The following is a 19,391-nucleotide window of genomic DNA, read 5'->3' on the forward strand; positions in this document are numbered from 1 at the left end:
ACGAGTAACTACGAGTACATACTCGAGTACTTTGCGCAAGTACGTGTAATTTTCGTAGTCATATACCTCATACAAGTACCTTCTTAGGTATGGAGTACATCGGCACAGCATCAAGGTATCGATTACTTAAGTCAAAATTGCTTCCGGTACTTTTAAAAATTTTGCTCTGACAATTTACGCCGAATTGTATTTAAAAATGTTCTACATTTGGCAATTTTGAGCTCTCATATAAATATCTTCCAAAACGAATATTACATTTCGCTCCCAAATTGCCTTCCGGAATAAGCCAGCGCTTGGCATTTTTTGAAAGAAATCGCCATTTCTAATTTTCGCTGTTGCATTAAAAGTCGATCCGATAGACCTCTGCTTCAAAATAAGGGGTGCCGATAGTTTAGTTTTTGGCGTAGCGTAAGGATCTGGTAGATAGTAGATTTACCAGTTATAAAGACGCAAAGATACGGTTCAACAAGGTCAATTCCTAGATTTTGGACTTCAACCTTTTCTGTTATTTAAAAAATTATCGATTTTTAGAATACCAAGTTCCGCTTATAAACTAGCTGGTACAAAAAATCCAAGTCCATTTTAATTAATTTAACCGACACACAAAAACAAAAGTAGTTTATACATTAGGCCGGGTCGATTTTGGGGAGGCAAAAAAATCGCCCATTGCTCTGTGAAAATCATATTCTAGGGATCAAAATAAGAAACTTTGCCGAAGGAACAATACCTCTAAAACGAATTCTGATGTCCCCCCCCCGCCCCCCCTTTGGGTCGTAGGGGTAAATTTTGAAAAATCCCACTTGGAAATGCCTATGTTTTTTTTCTTTTTGGAGTTTATTTTTCTCTTTAGAAATTTATTTAGTCAGAACATATGTAAATGAAAAAATGAATTTAACTTAGTAATAGAAAAGAAATTAAAAAAAAAGTTATTAGAAATTAGCGTTTTTACAACCCTTTTAAAACCAAGGCATCACTGTGATGCATTTGAATGTCGTAAACATAGTTGTGTGGGTTTTTTATTCAACCGTTTTAAAAAATGAAGGTATCACTGTGACAATAGCAGATCGTAAAATTGCTTGTGTTGTTTTTTTTTAAGCCACCACAAGCAGGTAGAATTGAAATTGCACCTACCCAAAAGTTCGACCCAAAGGGGGGGGGGGACATCAGAATTCGTTTTAGAGGTATGGTTCCTTCGGCAAAGTTTCTTATTTTAATCCCTAGAATACGATTTTCACAGAGCAATGAGCGATTTTTAAATCGACCCGCCCTATTGTACATTTAACAAGACTCGCCACGGTGGGTTTTAAAAAATTTAAATTTTTCTGCCGACCACCCGAGAAATTTTTCTGTGGGCTTATTATAGGAGAGCCTATTGTCAAAAAAGCCAACCGCGAAATCTCATATTCGGCACTTTTTTTCTTAGAGTCGTTTGAACTTTTTAATTTTTTAAATTTTGCAATTAAAGCTTTCATACGCGTTATTGATAGGTAAATCTATTTCAACGCAATAATAATCAGGTTTCTTTGCAAAAAATAATGTAAGCATTTATTTTATGTAACGTTGCATACAATGCAAACAGTTATTTTAAACAAAATTTACAAAATAATGCATATTTTTGTTTGAAACCACAAAAGTTCGTTAATCAGCTTCTCCAATTTATTTGATTCACAAATGGCAACTATTGTATTCGCAAACTGCTCTCAATAAATGACTAAAGTATTCTGGATGAGATATTTTAACACTGTACTTAACCCACGTCTATTTAAAATCTGCATGCACAGATTTAAAAACTTGGTCTCTCCAAAAAGCGAGTCGCTTTCCATGTTTTGAACAAAAGTAATACTGTTTTCACACAGAAACTTAATGATCTCATTTCACCTTCTAATGAAATCGTAAATTTTTTGCTTTCACACAAAAGTAACTGCTCGATTAGTATGAAGGATGAAATGTCAAGCGAATAAAATGACAATGCTATGTGACAGACAATCATGGCGGAACGATACAAGGTGGCAGCATGGTGACATACCTACAAATAAAAAAAATTCCATGTACTTGTAAATTCGATGGACAAATGTCACAATCGTACTGCGCCGGAAGTTGATGTATCAAATCAAATAAAAAAGGTTATAATCAGCTGTTCGATGCGGCCACCTTGTATCGTTCCGTCATTTACTTTGACAAATGACATTTTTAAGCACTGAACACACCAACAAACTAAGAAACTGAACGCTCCCAACAGAGTTGCATTGTGCTTTTGACTTCATTAGGCATTCGATTAGCTACTAATGAAATAATTATAGATTCGAATTTTGTAGGGAAGATTGAGCTCAATAAGCGTCTTAAATGCCTTTATTATTCAATAAGCCGTCTGTGTGCAAACAGTATAAGGCACGTGTTCAATTACAGCAAGAACTTTAGGTTTAATACCAAGTCCTCATAACTTGTTTTAAATTTATTAATATGCACTTTGAATTGCGGGTCTAGATTATGCGAAAAACAAGGGTTAACTACCATACAAAAATCTTGAAAACACTGAACATATTTCATACATTTACGGCCATGTTTTTCTGAAATTATTCTCAAAATATCTACATTTTTAAGCAATTTTTTGCAGGAATTGCCGTTAAAAGAAGACTGTCCGAAGTAAACTTCACGATCTACATGGCATTCTTTACCCCATTCATTGCTTTCTATTTCAGATTCTTTTAACGTGCTTTCATAAAGTTTATTTATAACGCCTAGTAAGAGATGAAGTTCCGGAGGTGGAATCAACTCTATTATTTTAATGTGATTATTATTGCGTTAAAATAGATTTCCTTATCAATAACGCGTAGAAAGCTTTAATTGTAAAAATTAAAAAGTTCAAGTGACTCTAAAAAAAAAGCACCGAATATGCGATTTCGCGGTTGGCTTTTTTTGATACTAGGCACCTCCTAGAGTAAGCCCACAGAAAAATTTCCCGGGTAGTCGGCAGAAAAATTTAAATTTTTTAAAACCCACCGTGTCGCATGAAATTTAAAATAAAAGTAGGAAATGTAGAGTAATTGTGCAGTTTATGTGGCGCTCTTAAAACTGCGCCTTACCTTTTCTGAGGTGGTATTCAAAGACGAATTTTCAGGATTAAGAACCCGAAAACTAACATACTTTGACCCTTGAAAAGTTATAAGTAAATGACCTTAGGCATATAAATTTTGAAAAGACTTTACTGAAATTTTATTTACCATAGTAGAGTATTTTTATAAAGGAAAATTCATGAATGCTCGCAAAGCTCATAAATCCTGTAATCCTCTCAAACTTATATGAAAAATCGTTTCATTGGCGAAGTTTCCATGGTTATGAGACAGCTGCGAGTTTAAGCGAGTTGCTTTTATAAATAACGAACTAATTTTTATAAGTTTTACTGAGCTTTTTAACGAGTACGATACGAGCTAGTATCAAGTACTTTCCCTTTATATTTATTTTGGTATCGATTACTTTTCTCGATCTTTTTGTATGAATACAGCTGTCGAGTACAAGATGGTATCGGAACAAAACTAGGTGTGAATCACCATAATTATTGTGATGTTCTAGTTTGCAAATATAGGTTAGAGTCCTTTTATAGAAGTTTTTTTCCTTAAATATCGAAAATGAAAATAAAAGCATTTAACTGACAAAATTGAATTAAAATTGACACTGCTATTTTTCTGTTCGCTGCTTTTTATTGTTTTCATATACTGCGCTATTTCGACCAGATTATGTATGAAGGCGTGACACTTTGAGTCGCATCCACTCACTATCACAGTCCCCAATATAAAATGCCAAACATTTCATAAGAACATTTAGGTTTACTGTCACTCACTGAAGTGAATGAATGTTTTGTATATGACAGAAATTTTGTTTAACATGAGAGAATATGATTCGTCGCGTTATACATAATTTGCACAGAAGACTCTAGCTGCAAATAGTTACTTAGCTCTGGCCTAGAAGGTTTCATGTGACCAAATCGTTCCCGACCATCAACATCGATAACACTCCTCAAGGCCTTCGGTGAGTGTCCTTATAGCTACAACAACAACAACTTAGCTATCACAACTGCAAGCAGAAGGAGCTACACTACATGCCACATAACTTCTAGTGTTTGTCAAGAGGAAGGAGATCTTTTATAACAGGAATACTCTAGTGCGATTCACTAACTTTTGGCGATTTTTAAAATCGAGATTTTTACCGCAGTCATTTATTGGTTGCATTGTCGATTGAGTGGTTCACTACCTCGGTTTAAACAGCACTTGTTAAGTTTTTGTTCAAATTGAAAAAAATTGGTATCTCTGGTAATGAAATGTTAAAATTTACGAAATGGTCAAAGAAGAATTGAGAAAAAGCAAGTAATAATATGTTCGCTCAACAAATTTTTGCAGAATTCAACAGGGTGGGGGCGGTATGACCAAGAAGGTTTAATGTGGTCATATTAATCGTGCCTGAGATGGTCGGGCTAGTACTTTGCTTTGTTAGCGGAACGTACCGTATCTGTATCCGGCAAAAGACCATGAACATCGATAACTTTTATTTTTATATTGTTTGAACATTTAATTCCCCACTTTATAATTTTTTCAGAATGGCGTCCATCAGCATGATTTACCACTCTTGGATTATTCTCAATTGTTTCCAGTGACAAACTATACGCCACAAACTCATTTTCTTTAAAAAAAAAAAAAACACAAATTAGATTTAAAAAAATAACAAAAATTTCCCCCCTTTTTCGACAGCTTAACCACATCAGCAAAGACGATAATTGCCAATTTTCAAAATCGACAACTATAACAGCTGGGTTTATTTTGTCGAGTGTTGGTGTTGGTAAAAGTTAGTGAATAGCAGAAATGTCAAAATTATTGTTAAGCTCAGTTGCCGCTGTCGAATGTTTTTAAAAAAGTTAGTAAATCGCGTTACTGGTTCTTAATAGAAAGTTCTTGGCTTGGTCGTGGACACGGTATTATTCTCAAAATTTTTTGCGTCGGCACATGTATGATACTTTTCGGACTAGTTCAATTTCGATGAGTTTCCAGCCATTTATTTTATTTTTATTGTCTAGCGTTTGGCTGCGGGGTACATGTGTGGGTGTGTATGTGTTTCTGTACAGGTGCATAGCTTAATGCCCTACTTTTCTGAATTACCTACATACATACGTAATTTTTTATTTTTGCAATCCACATAGTGAGTATGTTTACTTAGGCGTATGATGTTATACAATACATGTAAACATTTCGAGCAATTAAATAATAATGTACATAATTAAATCTATAATACATCTCTTTCGTATTCGCATATTATGTTATGCTTATTCATCTAATTTACAAATTGTGCTAATACAGATATAAATACAGATTCAGATTCTCAAGTTACTGAACAACTGAATTTCAACTAATTGCCGTTAGCTTTGGCATTTGCCATACGTGGCATACCAACATTGTTGTTGTTTGCGCCGTTGCTATTATCAATTTTGCTATTGCGGATTGTAAAACCATTCCCCACTGCCAACTCATCGGCTTGTGCACGGCTGGTATAGTACATTAACGTCATCATCTTTAACATTTTCAGATCCTTTTTATCCTCGGCTGCTGTTGATTTTGTGCAATTTTGATTGGGATATGCCTGCATTGCTTGTTGCGCTTTCTCCCTCATTGTTGTTGTTGCCTCGATAGCTGGTTGCGATTTCAATGCTAATATCGATTTCTCTTGATTTATTGCAGTGTTGTTGTTGTATTTGTGTTGGTAATGCCATAACTGTTGTTGGTGTTGTGTGGGAGACTGTGATTGCAGGCAGGATAAAGGCGATATTGTGAGCATGTGGTGGTGTGCCAATGTGTGTTGCTGTTCCTGCTGGTTTTGTTTGTTGAGTGTGGCCATTAAATGTTGCTGATGTTGCTGTAGGCGCTGCCGGTAAATTGATTGATATTGTTGGCTGCTGCTGATGTCTGCTGGCTGGTCGGGTCTTTAAAATATTTAAGTCATTAACATTTTCTAAAAAACTTTTATTTCCTGACAATTGTTTCACGCTTTCAACGTCCTTTTTCAGCTCCTCCATGTCACGCTTCAATTTGGCTCGTCGGTTCTGGAACCAAGTGATCACCTTTTGTAAAGAAAATGTATAAGAGAAAGTGTGCAAGATTAGCGAAATATTCTGTAGAAATACATACAATTGATACATTGACTTACCTGTGCATTGGAAAGACCTAATGCGGCAGCTATTTCATCACGATCGGCTGGCGCCAAATACTTTTGGTAAAGAAATCGCTTCTCGAGCTCGAATATTTGGTGATTTGTAAATGCTGTGCGAGATTTTCGCTTCTTCTTTGGATTTGGTCGTGACGAAAATATATTTAGTGTAGCGGGATCTGCAAGTAAAGAATAGTGGATTATAAGTAAGAAAACAAAGTGCAAATAAGCTTTGTAAAAATGTACAGATATGAGTTACTTTATATTTATACTTAAAAGTAATGTATGAAAATAAATTTTGACTTTTTTTATATTTCCTAGTAAATGAAACTAGATTAATGTTTTTTTTTTATGTTAACACGAAGTCAGACGCTCGGGCAGCTACATAACGGACCAAGTGAAAGTCATCTCATCACGTAGACTTCGAAAAAAAGCAGGGTTTCTATTGGATTGGTTGCCGAGAGTCAGTCCCAAAGTGGAATGCCAGCTGCGTCGTCTGCGTCAAAGCGAAAGGGCCCAAAACCCGAGGACATGACCAGATTAAGTAACACAACTCAGGTACACCGTTTGAGAGGATTACCATGAATGTAGCTGGGCCATACTCTACCAGCGAATGTGGACTATCTCATCAAATGGCTGGTATACTATATTCCAAACCAAGAAGCGGACACCATTGCAGAAGTGTTTACAAACAATTCGGTTGCAAGGTATGGTGTACCAATAGACCAAAATTCTGACAAAGGCAGGGATTTTGAAACAGCTTTGTTCCAAGAAATGTGTAAGACAATGGACATACGAAAAACTCGGACAACTGCATTGCATCCATGAATACCGATGCGGAAAGAAATGCCAGGTAGTCTACTGGCTTTTGGAACACTATCAACTTATTCAGCCTATGTGAAGTCTTTACGAACCGGCGAGTTCAAAAACTAGGGTCTTAGAGGGAGGGATGATGGAAATACACGACCATGTAACACAACGAATCAGAATTATAAGTGACAAGATTAAAGCCTGGTACGACAGAGTATTTAGTTATACAGCCAACAACGAAAGAAAGGTTTGTTCCCGAAATGTCGGTTTAACTGGGATGGCCCATACAAAGATGTAAAATGGATCAACGATGTTGCTTACATCATATAAACCCATTGGCAAACCACGAAATAAAATGAAAGTTTTTCATTTGGAAAAGCTGACAGCGTTTGGATTGACATATTTATCTGATCGGGACGATCAGACTTAGGCGGAGGGCAATGGGGGGAATATGCGCAATTTCGATATATCACTACGCCGCTAGTACGTAAATGCTGCCCAACAACGACAACATAGCAAGCATATGAAACTGAAAAGTGCTACACATACATCTAAATAGCAGCTAAGAGCGCAGATGACATTACGCACACATGTACACAGCAATAAACATAACTACAGATATATGTACATGTATACAGCGAATATGAGATGCAGATACAATAGGGACGTAAATAAAAAAACTAATCGAAGCGGCTGTTAGCGAAAAGTCTAGACCCTGGGAGAAATAGGGTATAAAAGCGGCACAGTTAAAGCTATAGCCTATCAATTTGATTTTAACACACCATAAGTGAATTACGCGGGTATACTAAATTGTGAAGATCTACTACCATGGTAGTGTTGTGAACAAAGAGCAATTGATACACATAATATTTAGGTTAAGTTATTCGACAGTTCAGTGGCTCGAACGGAAAGATAAGGCGCAGCATAATCAAAAAATTTAGATTCGCATTAGTACATTACTCATACATACATACATACATACATACATACATACACACATATATAAGTGAATATGTAAATCTATACGTCATCGCAAGTGCTCAATAAAATAGCGGACGCAGTTAATCGAAGATGAAAGCATTTTAAAATGTTTCCAAAAAGATTTAGTATCATTTAAGCAAAACACAAAAACAAAAATTTCATTGGAATTCAATTATACGCAGCTCCAATAACGTACCAAGCAATAGAAACCACAATAAAAATAACTCAACATCTCTAATAATCAAATCAACAATTACTTTTACACCATTTCAAAATGAGATTGAATGATTTTTTTATAGCTTTCAAGTGTGATGATAATTATATTTTTTGTTGCTGTTATTTGGCTTAAGGTGCAATGAAGTTTGGCGTCTATTAATAAAGCGGGCTTTCACACAAATGATACCGACGCGAAATACATACATATATAAATATGTTTATATATAAATACATACACATACATATTATACATATGTATGTTTGTACCTCTTTGAGGGTGGGGTAATTTAAGCAGACAATGCTAGAGTTTACAAAATCCTCTTCTATTTTTTAATGCCATTTTTATAGCCATCTTGTTGTTTTTAGTGTTTACGATTCGATCTTGCGATATTCGTTTCGCTACTTTTGTAGTTAAGCTTTATTTGTTTATGGCGTGTTTGCCAGTGATTTGGGATGGTGATTGATGTTTGGCGGCGGAAATTAAGTCAATCGAATTGAGTTAATCGACTAAACTGTTTCTTTGTTTTTTTTTTTTTTGATTCTCAATTTCATGGAATACTGGTTTTGTTTTGACAAGTAAGTATTATAAATAAGTATTTTAATATTTTTTATGATTGGTTTATGTTTTCTTGCAATTTCCTTAAAGCAGTAGAGGTGGGAATATATGTACAAAGAAATCTCATAGACAAAGATAGTTTACTAAAAAAGTGCATTGATTTTTTACGGAACGTGCGCGTACTACGCACACAGACTGCGTTTTTTTCCTGCTCTTAGGATGCGCCAAATAAAACTCTATCTAAAAAATTTGAATATCAATCGATGTATGAAATTAGAACTTTTTGCAACACAGTAATTATGTCACCTCGCCGAGATCAATTTCGCTTAACATATTTGTAGTCCAACACGTCTGAGTCATTTTTTATTTGGTCACAAGAGACCTTTCGTCAAGTGGCAATAAATCTGAATAGCTACAACTTTGGTGTCATAGAAAAAATTACTTCCTCTACAAAGTTGACCATTTCAAACTAACACTTCAAATCTCCATTGTTAGTTCTTCTGTAAGTATGTACTAGAGATATACGCCGCCGCCGCCGATTAGGTTCGTTTTTCGCACGCCGCCGCCGAATGTTAAAAATATCGGCGCGGCGGCGGCGGCGTCCGGCGCGGTACTATATTTTCTACTCGTTTAAGACTGTTTAGGCCATTTATTGTTCCAAGTCGAAAATTGGTCGGATATGGTCGAAAGTGGTATCAAAGGATGCGCATCACTGTCAGTTATAAGAAACTAATTGCGAAATTTCACTCTTTCTAACTGTTCAAAAGTTATTTAAAAAAAACAGGCGTTTTTGATGTCAGCATAACACAGACTTTGCATCACCCAATTCACCAAGTTATTAAAACAAAACACTAAAAGAAACGTTATATAATAAATTTGTATAATCAAATGTTTTTTACATCATACTTAAGTTGAGAATATATGTACGTATGAGAAGGGTTTGAAAAATCACTTGGGCTTACATTCAAACATCTGTTGTTTATTTACGAAACTATACAATAGAGTCTGAAATGTTAATTTTAATTTTCACACTTCATCCTTCAACACCCAAGTCTCCCGGTTTGGCATAAAGTTGGCGGCCCTATTCAAAACTATTCCCTTGGAGTTAATTACATTGATTATAGCCTATCAACCAAGTTTAAATATCACCTACACGTTACGGCTCCTTTTACAACTGTGAATACGTAGGCACATATATTTACCAGGTCAGGCTTTGTCCTTCGCAAGAACATTCATAGTGGTGAAGCAAAAGCTTTCCCAAGACAGTGGAAAAAATGACCATGTGTGCTACTACCCTAACGAAGTGGACAGTCGAACTAGTCTGAAAACTGAAGCTACGCGGTCATCCATAATCAGCTCTTATATAATTAGGCCGGAAAACAGCAGCAAACACCATTCAACTTAAAATCGGTCGACTTTCATTCTAAAATATTGTTTTGATTTAACGGAGACTATTGAAATCAATGATGTGAACACAAACGTCTACAAACTCTGGTCTACATTTTAAAAATTTTATCCAGGGTCCTTGTAAAATTTTAATTATATAGATGCGACGAGGATTATACGATTTTCACCCATTACGCAATGACGGCATCCTTGGCCGAATTCCCTAACGTTTCAATTTGTTTCTCTGGTGTAGCTCGGCAAAAGCATCCGTTGGAAAGTCGTCGCAGCTACACCTAGAGCTTCTAGGAAAATGACGTCGACGAAGGTATGAGTTCGAAGTCGCAGTCCTATAGCTTCTCTGCTGGCATATGGTGTGAGGGTCAGAAGGCCTGGTAGCGACTGGTGGTCGGGATTGCTACTGTTCGCACATCGGAAATTGTAGCTCTTAAAAACAGCCGAAAAAACTGGAGGCGCCCTGTGCCACGAGAGTCATGAGTATTAATAGACCATTAATAGCAACCGTAAGTCAACTTTGTGCGTGGCCGCCAAGGAGCCACAAATGATTTAAAGAATTTGTGTTCGCGACGATTATTAGGAGTTAACCCTAGGTGAAACTACGCTTTGCACGGGATATGCAGACAAAAGTGTGGCTATTTTATGTATCTCTCTTTCTTTTCAGCAGACGCAGCAGTACCAATTCCAAAGACCGGGGCTAGGTTCGAAGCCTCTCTGGAGCAAGTGAACGAGGGACAATCACTCCGCAAAGAGCTACTCCTGAAAATGTTTGGACAGTCTGCGAGATCATGAGGCAAAAACCTCGGATCTTTCCGAAATGGCGAACACGTTGATTTCATTAAATACATAAAAGCAAACCCTTTCATAAATACTGTTTTTTTAAATCGAAAAATCAAGCTTTTTAAAGTAAGAACACCGGCGTACGCCGGCGCGCCGCCGGTATATAATAGAGCCTGCTCCGCCGCCGCCGATTAAGTGATCGGCGTAAGCCTCTAGTATGTACCCCAGAAGTAAAAATGGCGAGAAAGTATTTGGCAACACATAGTATTAACACCTAGCAAATACCTAATGCCTTGTGGGGGGGGGGGGGGGGGGGGGGGGGAATAAAAGTGGTGGAAGGAGGAACGATGAAATTTTCACGCGCTAAACACAAGCCTTACTAATTGTTTTCACTTCAAAAACCTTCAAACAAGGCATACAGACGTAGCTCTAGAGCAGGAATCGGCGCGGCTTCATGACCTGGCTTTAGAAATATTATTATGTCAGACCTACACATAACACAAAACTTAAAGAAAGATTAGTAACAAACAAGGTACGAAGCCAGGATGACTGTTGTTCGTTAGTGCGCATAGAAAGAACCACGCTTATAATGAATTTAAAGTTTTCTTTTATACTTATCTATCCCTCTTTGTTTGAGTTACGTACAGGCGTCGACGCTTCCTTGAAGGCACGATATTGTGGCACCTGCAAGCTTCTTGACGCTCATATCCTATTCTGAGAGAAGCCCTCGATATAAATAACAATGTGGATTCAGCAGTTTGTGTAGCGCAATCCTTTCTAGAGGATACGAGCATATTTACAGCTCCTCCAAACATACAAGTTCCAAAAAACTTCGGGGTGTCTTCTTATCGCTACAAGACTAAGAAGAAGAATGTAAGCGGTCTGTTGGATTCTATTTTTAATTTAGCTAAGCTAGATGAAACATTATTAGGATGGTTAACAACAAATACTAATTACAATTTAACAGTAAATCGACTGCTGAATGAAATATTACCCCAGTATCGGTTTCCGCTTCGAAAACGCCAGAAAACTCTTTAAAAATTGATATTTAAGTATTTGTATGAAGAACACCCTAGGTTCAAATCTATTTCAAAAACAAAATTTTATTGAGTACCGTCCTAGTTCACAATTCGGTTGGAGAGCGTAGCGTTTATAGTAATCTGTTTCGCCGCGTTCTGGAGTCATATTGGAACAATGCCTTGTATGTCATATGCGACATTTCTTGGCCTTTTCCCCACAAACTGACAGGAGTTTGTTGTGACTATGTTCGGTGAAGGCAATTGCAAATGCATCCGCAAGCAGCTAAATTTTCACCGAGAATTTTTTCAGGACAGAAATATATTCATTTTTGTTGTTGTTTGTTTTCCCTGTCTTGAAGCCAGGATCCTCGTTTTTGCCTGCATACGGCTTTTGTTAACTCCTTCTGTTTTAATCCAAATTTGAGAACAATGAAGTTCATTCAACCATTCAAGAATAACGAATTGTGGATAGCAATTTGACGGCTCAACAAAGTACCGAGGTGGAAACCGATGAACTATTCAATCCTATAGGCCGCCGTTAAATTACTGGCTCATATCCTGGGACAAATAATATCAAAAATTTGAAACTTATTCAGAAAATTATTTCAAAACGGAATCGAACCTCAATATATTGTTGACAAGTCCTCCGAGTGTACTCTGCCATAAAAAACTGATCAGCATAAATACGCACAAACCAATTCAAACCGTCAAATGGACCAGATTTTTAAGATACGCCAGTTCTTGAAGATCCAATAAAAGGATAGAGACGGTGCTACATCTGATTGATTTGTTTAATTGCAGAAAAGGCCTTTGCTAAATATATGAATTTGAACAAAACCACCAGCTCTGCCAGGATTCGAAATGAGCTCAGAATGAAATGCAACAGTACTAAGGTTTTGTGTCTTAAAGCTAGGCATGCAGAAAGGTTAGGAGTTGTAAAGAGGATGATGACGAGGAAGCGGTGGTTCACATCATCTGCAATTGCCCGGCACTGAGTGGCGCACGACAGCGCTTTCTGGGTGCTTCATTTCTAGACAATCTGAGCCATGTTGCGGAGCTTGACGCCGGCAGCCTTGATTAGGTTTTCAAAATTGTTCCAAAATTGATCACAACTGTCCTAATATCACTGGCCTAAGTGTGCCCTCGGGCAGCCGCTTCAGCCTAGCCTAACCTAAGGCTCTATGCAAAAAACGTGCCGAAAATGTTGCTGCTCTCAAAACGCTTAGTATAATTCGCACAAAAGTCATTTAAACGGATATGAAATAGAATGCAGTATTTTTTTCATTCAAAAGCCTAATTACTAGCGTTATAACTTTATTCTCATTGAAATATAATCGTACGCGGACGGATGAATTAAAACATACATTCGAATTTATCTTAGATATGGCCAGCTGCACGGTTTCTTTGGCGGCGTCTGCTACTCTTACGCCATTCAAACAGTGGGAAAAAGAGGCGTTTCACTCCATTTTGACTTACATAAATGCGGCTATTCGCCCAATTACTGTTTGTACAACCACAACATCAACTTTAAATGAACCAACAAAAACATACAAAATACACTTAAACGCATAAGAAGAACAAGCACAAATACAATATTTGTTAAACAAATTGACGCCCCTGTTATTATTTGAACGTTTACTTCTCTTAATTTTGTTTTTCGATTTTTGGGTTTTGCACTACTTTTTTAGGTGTTAAAAACAACGCATCGTCCGTCGTCCTTAGATGGCTGCAAAGGAAATGGCGATACGAGGTAAGAACAGCTGCCAACAATTTATACTTTTCTGATCTTTGTTCATATGTGTACATGTATGTGTATCTACATATACCATATATGTATATTTGACTTCAGATCGTGGATTAATTAGACATTCCAAGCCCTTTTTATTTGTTTTGTAAAATCATTCAAAGTCGCTGGAAGCAAAGCAAGAACGAGTATAGAGATCTGTTGAGGAAAATTGTCTGCGCAGACATCGAGTGCTCCAGCGAAACACCGACGGTGAGGAAAGTTCGATCTGGAGCAGATATAGTCCAAGGACTAATAAAGAAAGATAACGGGGAATGGTCGCGTGGCAGTAATAGTCTCTTAAGCCAATCCTCCACACAATGTTTCCATGGCTACATAATGCAGAGGAACCAATATATAGCACTTATACTTCGATTACTGAGTGGGTAGTGGCGGGATTGGTGACTGCTACCAAGAGCGAATGAGCAGTGAAGACTTTATCTAGCCATATGTTCTCCAAAGCATATCGACCTATTACCCTAACAAGCGAAATGTTAATATTTCCGACGAATACCAGGATTCAACGGTCTCCGGGTGCCACCACCATGCAATAAAAGATTAAATGCGCCTTAATCCAACAATGGATATCCAAAAAGTGTATCTTTCTTCCTTTCAATAAGAGTTCTAGAAAGATCAATGAACGCCTGCATAAGTTACCTCTGTCAGCTTGCGGAAGTTATTCTCCGCGTCGTCGCAACTAATGGCGTTATCTGTATAGAAAATAATGTCGCCCTCTTCGTTCTTTTCAGCTATCTGGTGAGTTTGTGTGTTCCTTTCACAAAGTATTTTCCACTGAATAAGAAAAATAGTTTAATAAATAGAGCCGTATTACATAGCGTCAGGTGACCAAGTTGTAGAGTTTCAGAGTGCAGCATGAGGGTAACCCTAATTGACTGAAGTCTATCCTAGTATTCACTCGGCATTGACTTCAAATTAAATTAGAATAACCACATCGCTAAAAGTAGTAGGAAAACAATTACTGCCCTGTATACTTGCAAGATCGTCAATGTTTGGAGATCGTGCCAAGAGGAGGATAAGTAAAGAACAGTATGGCCGCTAATAACGCAGATACCATAATTTTTTTCTACCAAATCTCTGAATTAATACTCATCCTTCTTCCAGCTCTACCTTGGACGGGCACAAATTTGCTCTGACAGACAAGATAGATATATACCTGCAAGCAATATGGAGCCTACCTTAATTGGAAACAAGTAAGGAAGGTTAAGTTCGGGTGTAACCGAACATTACATACTCAGTTGTGAGCTATCGTGACAACATAAGGGAAATTAACCATGTAGGAAAATGAACCTAGGGTAACCCTGGAATGTGTTTGTATGACATGTGTATCAAATGAAAGGTGTTAATGAGTATTTTAAAAGGGCGTGGGCTTAGTTCTATAGGTGGACGCCTTTTCCAGATATAGTCATAAAGGTGGACCAGGGGTGACCCTAGAATTTGTTTATACGATATGGGTATCAAATGAAAGGGGTTATTGAGTATTTTAAAAGGGAGTAGGCCTTAGTTCTATAGGTGGACGCCTTTTCGAGATATCGCCATAAAGGTGGACCAGAGGTGACTCTAGAATGTGTTTGTACGATATGGGTATCAAATTAAAGGTATTAATGAGGTTTTTAATAGGGAGTGGTGGTAGTTGTATATGTGAAGGCGTTTTCCAGATATCGACCATAATGTGGACCAGGGTGACCCAGAACATCATCTGTCGGATACCTCTGATTTATTTATATATGTAATACCACGATCAGCATTCCTGCCAAGATTTTAAGGGTTTTTTATTTCGCCCTGCAGAACTTTTCATTTCATTCTACTTAATATGGTATGTGACGCACCCATTTTACAAAGTTTTTTTCTAAAGTTATATTTTGCGTCAATAAACCAATCCAAATACCATGTTTCATCCCTTTTTTCGTATTTGGTATAGAATTATGGCTTTTTTTCGTTTTTCGTAATTTTCGATATCGAAAAAGTGGGCGTGGTCATAGTCCGATTTCAACCATTTTTTATGCCAATGCAAAGTGAGTTCAGATAAGTACGTGAACTGAGTTTAGTAAAGATATATCGATTTTTGCTCAAGTTATCGTGTTAACGGGCGAGCGGAAGGATAGACGGTCGACTGTGTATAAAAACTGGGCGTGGCTTCAACCGATTTCGCCCTTTTTCACAGAAATAAGATATATTCCTAGACTCTAAGCCCTACAAAATTTCACAAGGATTGGTTAATTTTTGTTCGACTTATGGCATTAAAAGTATCCTAGACAAATTATACGAAAAAGGGCGCAGCCACGCCCATTTTGAATTTTTCTTTTATTTGGAGTTGAATTTTGACATAATTTACTTATATACTGCAAAGATATTAAATTTTTTGTTAAAATTTGACTTAAAAAAAATTTTTTTTTTTAAAGTGGGCGTGGTCGTTCTCCGATTTTGCAAATTTTTACTAAGCACACATATAGTAATAGGAGTAACGTTCCTGCGAAATTTCATCATGATATCTTCAACGAATGCCAAATTACAGCTTGCACAATTTTAAATTACCTCCTTTTAAAAGTGGGTGGTGCCACGCCCATTGTCCAAAATTTTACTAATTTTCTATTCTACGTCATAAGTTCAACTCACTTACCAAGTTTCATCGCTTTATCCGCTTTGGTAATGAATTATCGCACTTTTTCGTTTTTTCGAAATTTTCGCTATCGAAAAAGTGGGCGTGATTATAGTTCGATATCGTTCATTTTAAACAGCCATCTGAGATGAGTGCTCAGGAACCTACATACCAAATTTCATCAAGATACCTCAAAATTTACTCAAGTTATCGTGTTAACGGACGGACATGACTCAATAAAATTTTTTTTTCGATCCTGATGATTTTGATATGGAAGTCTATATCTATCTCGATTCCTTTATACCTGTACAACCAACCGTTATTCAATCAAAGTTAATATACTTTGTGAGCTCTGCTCAACTGGGTATAAAAAGCATGCGAAATGGGCACAGGAACGCATATGAAGAGTGACTAAGCGAATCTGACCCAGAATTAATTGAAACAAAAATATTTCACTCACTCGATTGTATTGGCTGTTGGACTATTAATGAGGCGGCACACATGGCACTACGAAAAGGAAAGAAGATACCGAACACTTCTCTAGTCATTACCACGGTTTGGCTAGAACCCGTCATCGACTTTTAAACCGACGTTTCTCCGATTGCCTGGCAAGCCTCGTCGCTTTTCTGTAAAAACACGGTAGCTCAGTTTCAGGGGCCTCTAACGCCTTTACTAATTGGACTAATTTTGCCTCTCTGACTTGGCCAGGGCAGCTACGCTAATCGAACCTAATCAAAATATCACATACTAGTAGGTTTATCTATTAAAGCGTTCAGCTTCTTAGGTTTTTTCCGCTCTTGTATGGTACCATTTAAATTTTTATACCTCAAATATTTTTCTGAGCAAAATTTGTAAGAAAAAGAACCGCAGTCGTTTTCTGGAGACATGCTTTACTTTTAATGAAATTTCAGGGCTGTTGTGTAGTATATTAAATCTTCCTTTGTACTGTCCGTGGACTTAGGCATCTTGACTACTTATTTGGGAATTCTTTTGCCTTGACATGGATATACTTACTAAAGTCACTGAGTGTTTCGCAGATACATTCTTTAGTTTATTTTAAATACATATATGTATGTAGTTATGTACGCATATATGATTATACATACATATGTATATTAACATAAACTAGAATAATTACTCATATTTTTGTAGTTTTAGTATGTTAAAATAAATTACACAAATTATTGGCTAATCCGACTTCTTTTCAATTTAATTCCAATGTAGTTTCAACACGACACTTGTCGTTTTTGTTCTGATTTCAATTAATTTATGCATCGTTTGAACATAACTTAAGGTATTTAATTAATTATAAACAAATTGACTTTAAACATGAACACGAATCAAGTGGGCGCGCATGAATTACAAATTGGACATACGTGCCAATTCGGGGGTATATCCAAACGCAACTAGAAAGAAAACCAAAAACAACAAGGAGCTCACATACACTTAGAGAAATATTGTTGCTTCGCGTTACTCACGATATACACACACACCTATATTCCAAAATATATGTTTCTTGTTTGATTAATTTGAAATATTTGAAAAAAGTTTCCATTAACCAGATTACCTTAAACATGATATATAGAAGATTAAAAAAGTTTTGATTTTATGTTAATACCTTTAAAAAATTTCAAGGGTTGTCAAAGTTATTTAAGTGTTGGAATTTTTGATAAGCTTTCTTTAACTCTCTATAACATCCATTCATTCGTAAGCCTATTCTTCCGAGGGGTCATCATCACACGTTTTTTTTTTGCAATAACTTTAATTTAACACACTTCTTCTTCTGACTGGGACTAAAACTTATAAAAAAAATCATTTCAAGATGAAATATAATTCTTTGATAACTCAATACTCAACGGGATATTTCCGTCATATACAACGCTGCAATGCTATACGAACAACTTCGTAATGTTGACTTAAAAACAGTATTTAACTATCTTGAAAACTATCTTATGCCTTAGGCAGCTCGAATCGAAAAATGCATATATAGAACACACATACAAATTTGAGATCACATCTAACGCTTTTCCCTATGTATTTGGTGATGAAAAAAATCTTGTTCGTAAGAATACATTTACATAGCAATTTCATATATTAATTAATGGAGTGAGGACGATGGACACTAAGAGATACATAAAGCTAAATGGCTGTCACCCGAACGAAAAATACGGCAAAGAGTATAGGAAATGTTAACAAAAATTCGGCGAATGACGGAAGGTTTAAATCCCGGGTCAAATTTCTCTCAGAATGAAAAGGGCGACCTGGTAACCAATGTTCATAGAGTGCTCAGATTCTAGAGGGAACTCGTCTACATCTTCTCAAACGGAGGCACCGCTAAAGCACCCACCGGATGTATAATGTTCCATGCTTGTCATGGGAAAAATCGTAAACATTTTGTTAATTTTAAAAGAAACAAGTAAGGAAGGTTAAGTTCGGGTGTAACCGAACATTACATACTTAGTTGAGAGCTATAGTGACATCATAAGGTAAAATAACCATGTAGGAAAATGAACCTAGGGTAACCCTGGAATGTGTTTGTATGACATGTGTATCAAATGAAAGGTATTAAAAAGTATTTTAAGAGGGAGTGGGCCATAGTTCTATAGGTGGACACCATTTAGGGATATCGCCATAAAAGTGGATCAGGGTTGACTCAAGAATTTCTTTGTACGATATGGGAATCAAATGAAAGGTGTTAATGAACATTTTAAAAGGGAGTGGGCCTTAGTTCTATAGGTGGACGCCTTTTCGAGATATCGCCATAAAGGTGGACCAGGGGTTACTCTAGAATGCGTTTGTACAATATGGGTATCAAACAAAAGGTATTAATGAGTATTTTAAAAGGGAGTGGGCCTTAGTTTTGTAGGTGGACGGACGCCTTCTCGAGATATAGCCATAAAGGTGGACCAGGGGTGACTCTAGAATATGTTTGTACGATATGGGTATCAAATGAAAGGTATTAATGAGGCTTTTAAAAGGGAGTGGTGGTAGTTGTATATGTGAAGGCTTTTTCCAGATATCGACCAAAATGTGGACCAG

At 36.8% G+C, this 19,391-nt stretch overlaps 1 protein-coding gene across 1 annotated transcript in view; it reads right to left on the minus strand.

Moving 5' to 3' along the window:
* Window positions 1–3,907: 3,907 nt before the first annotated feature.
* LOC137243754 (uncharacterized) overlaps window positions 3,908–19,391 on the minus strand; it is a 164,760-nt gene continuing 149,276 nt past the window's right edge. Inside the window, exons 2-4 of the mRNA XM_067771831.1 lie at window positions 6,190–6,368; window positions 6,018–6,103; window positions 3,908–5,965 (exon numbers count right to left, since the gene is read on the minus strand). Coding sequence (XP_067627932.1) covers window positions 5,395–5,965; window positions 6,018–6,103; window positions 6,190–6,368 — 836 coding nt within the window. The 3' untranslated portion in view covers window positions 3,908–5,394. The remainder of the gene's footprint in view (window positions 5,966–6,017; window positions 6,104–6,189; window positions 6,369–19,391) is intronic.

The sequence above is a fragment of the Eurosta solidaginis genome, chromosome 1 (genome assembly GCF_040869045.1).
Source record: "Eurosta solidaginis isolate ZX-2024a chromosome 1, ASM4086904v1, whole genome shotgun sequence".
Taxonomy (NCBI): Eukaryota; Metazoa; Arthropoda; class Insecta; order Diptera; family Tephritidae; genus Eurosta; species Eurosta solidaginis.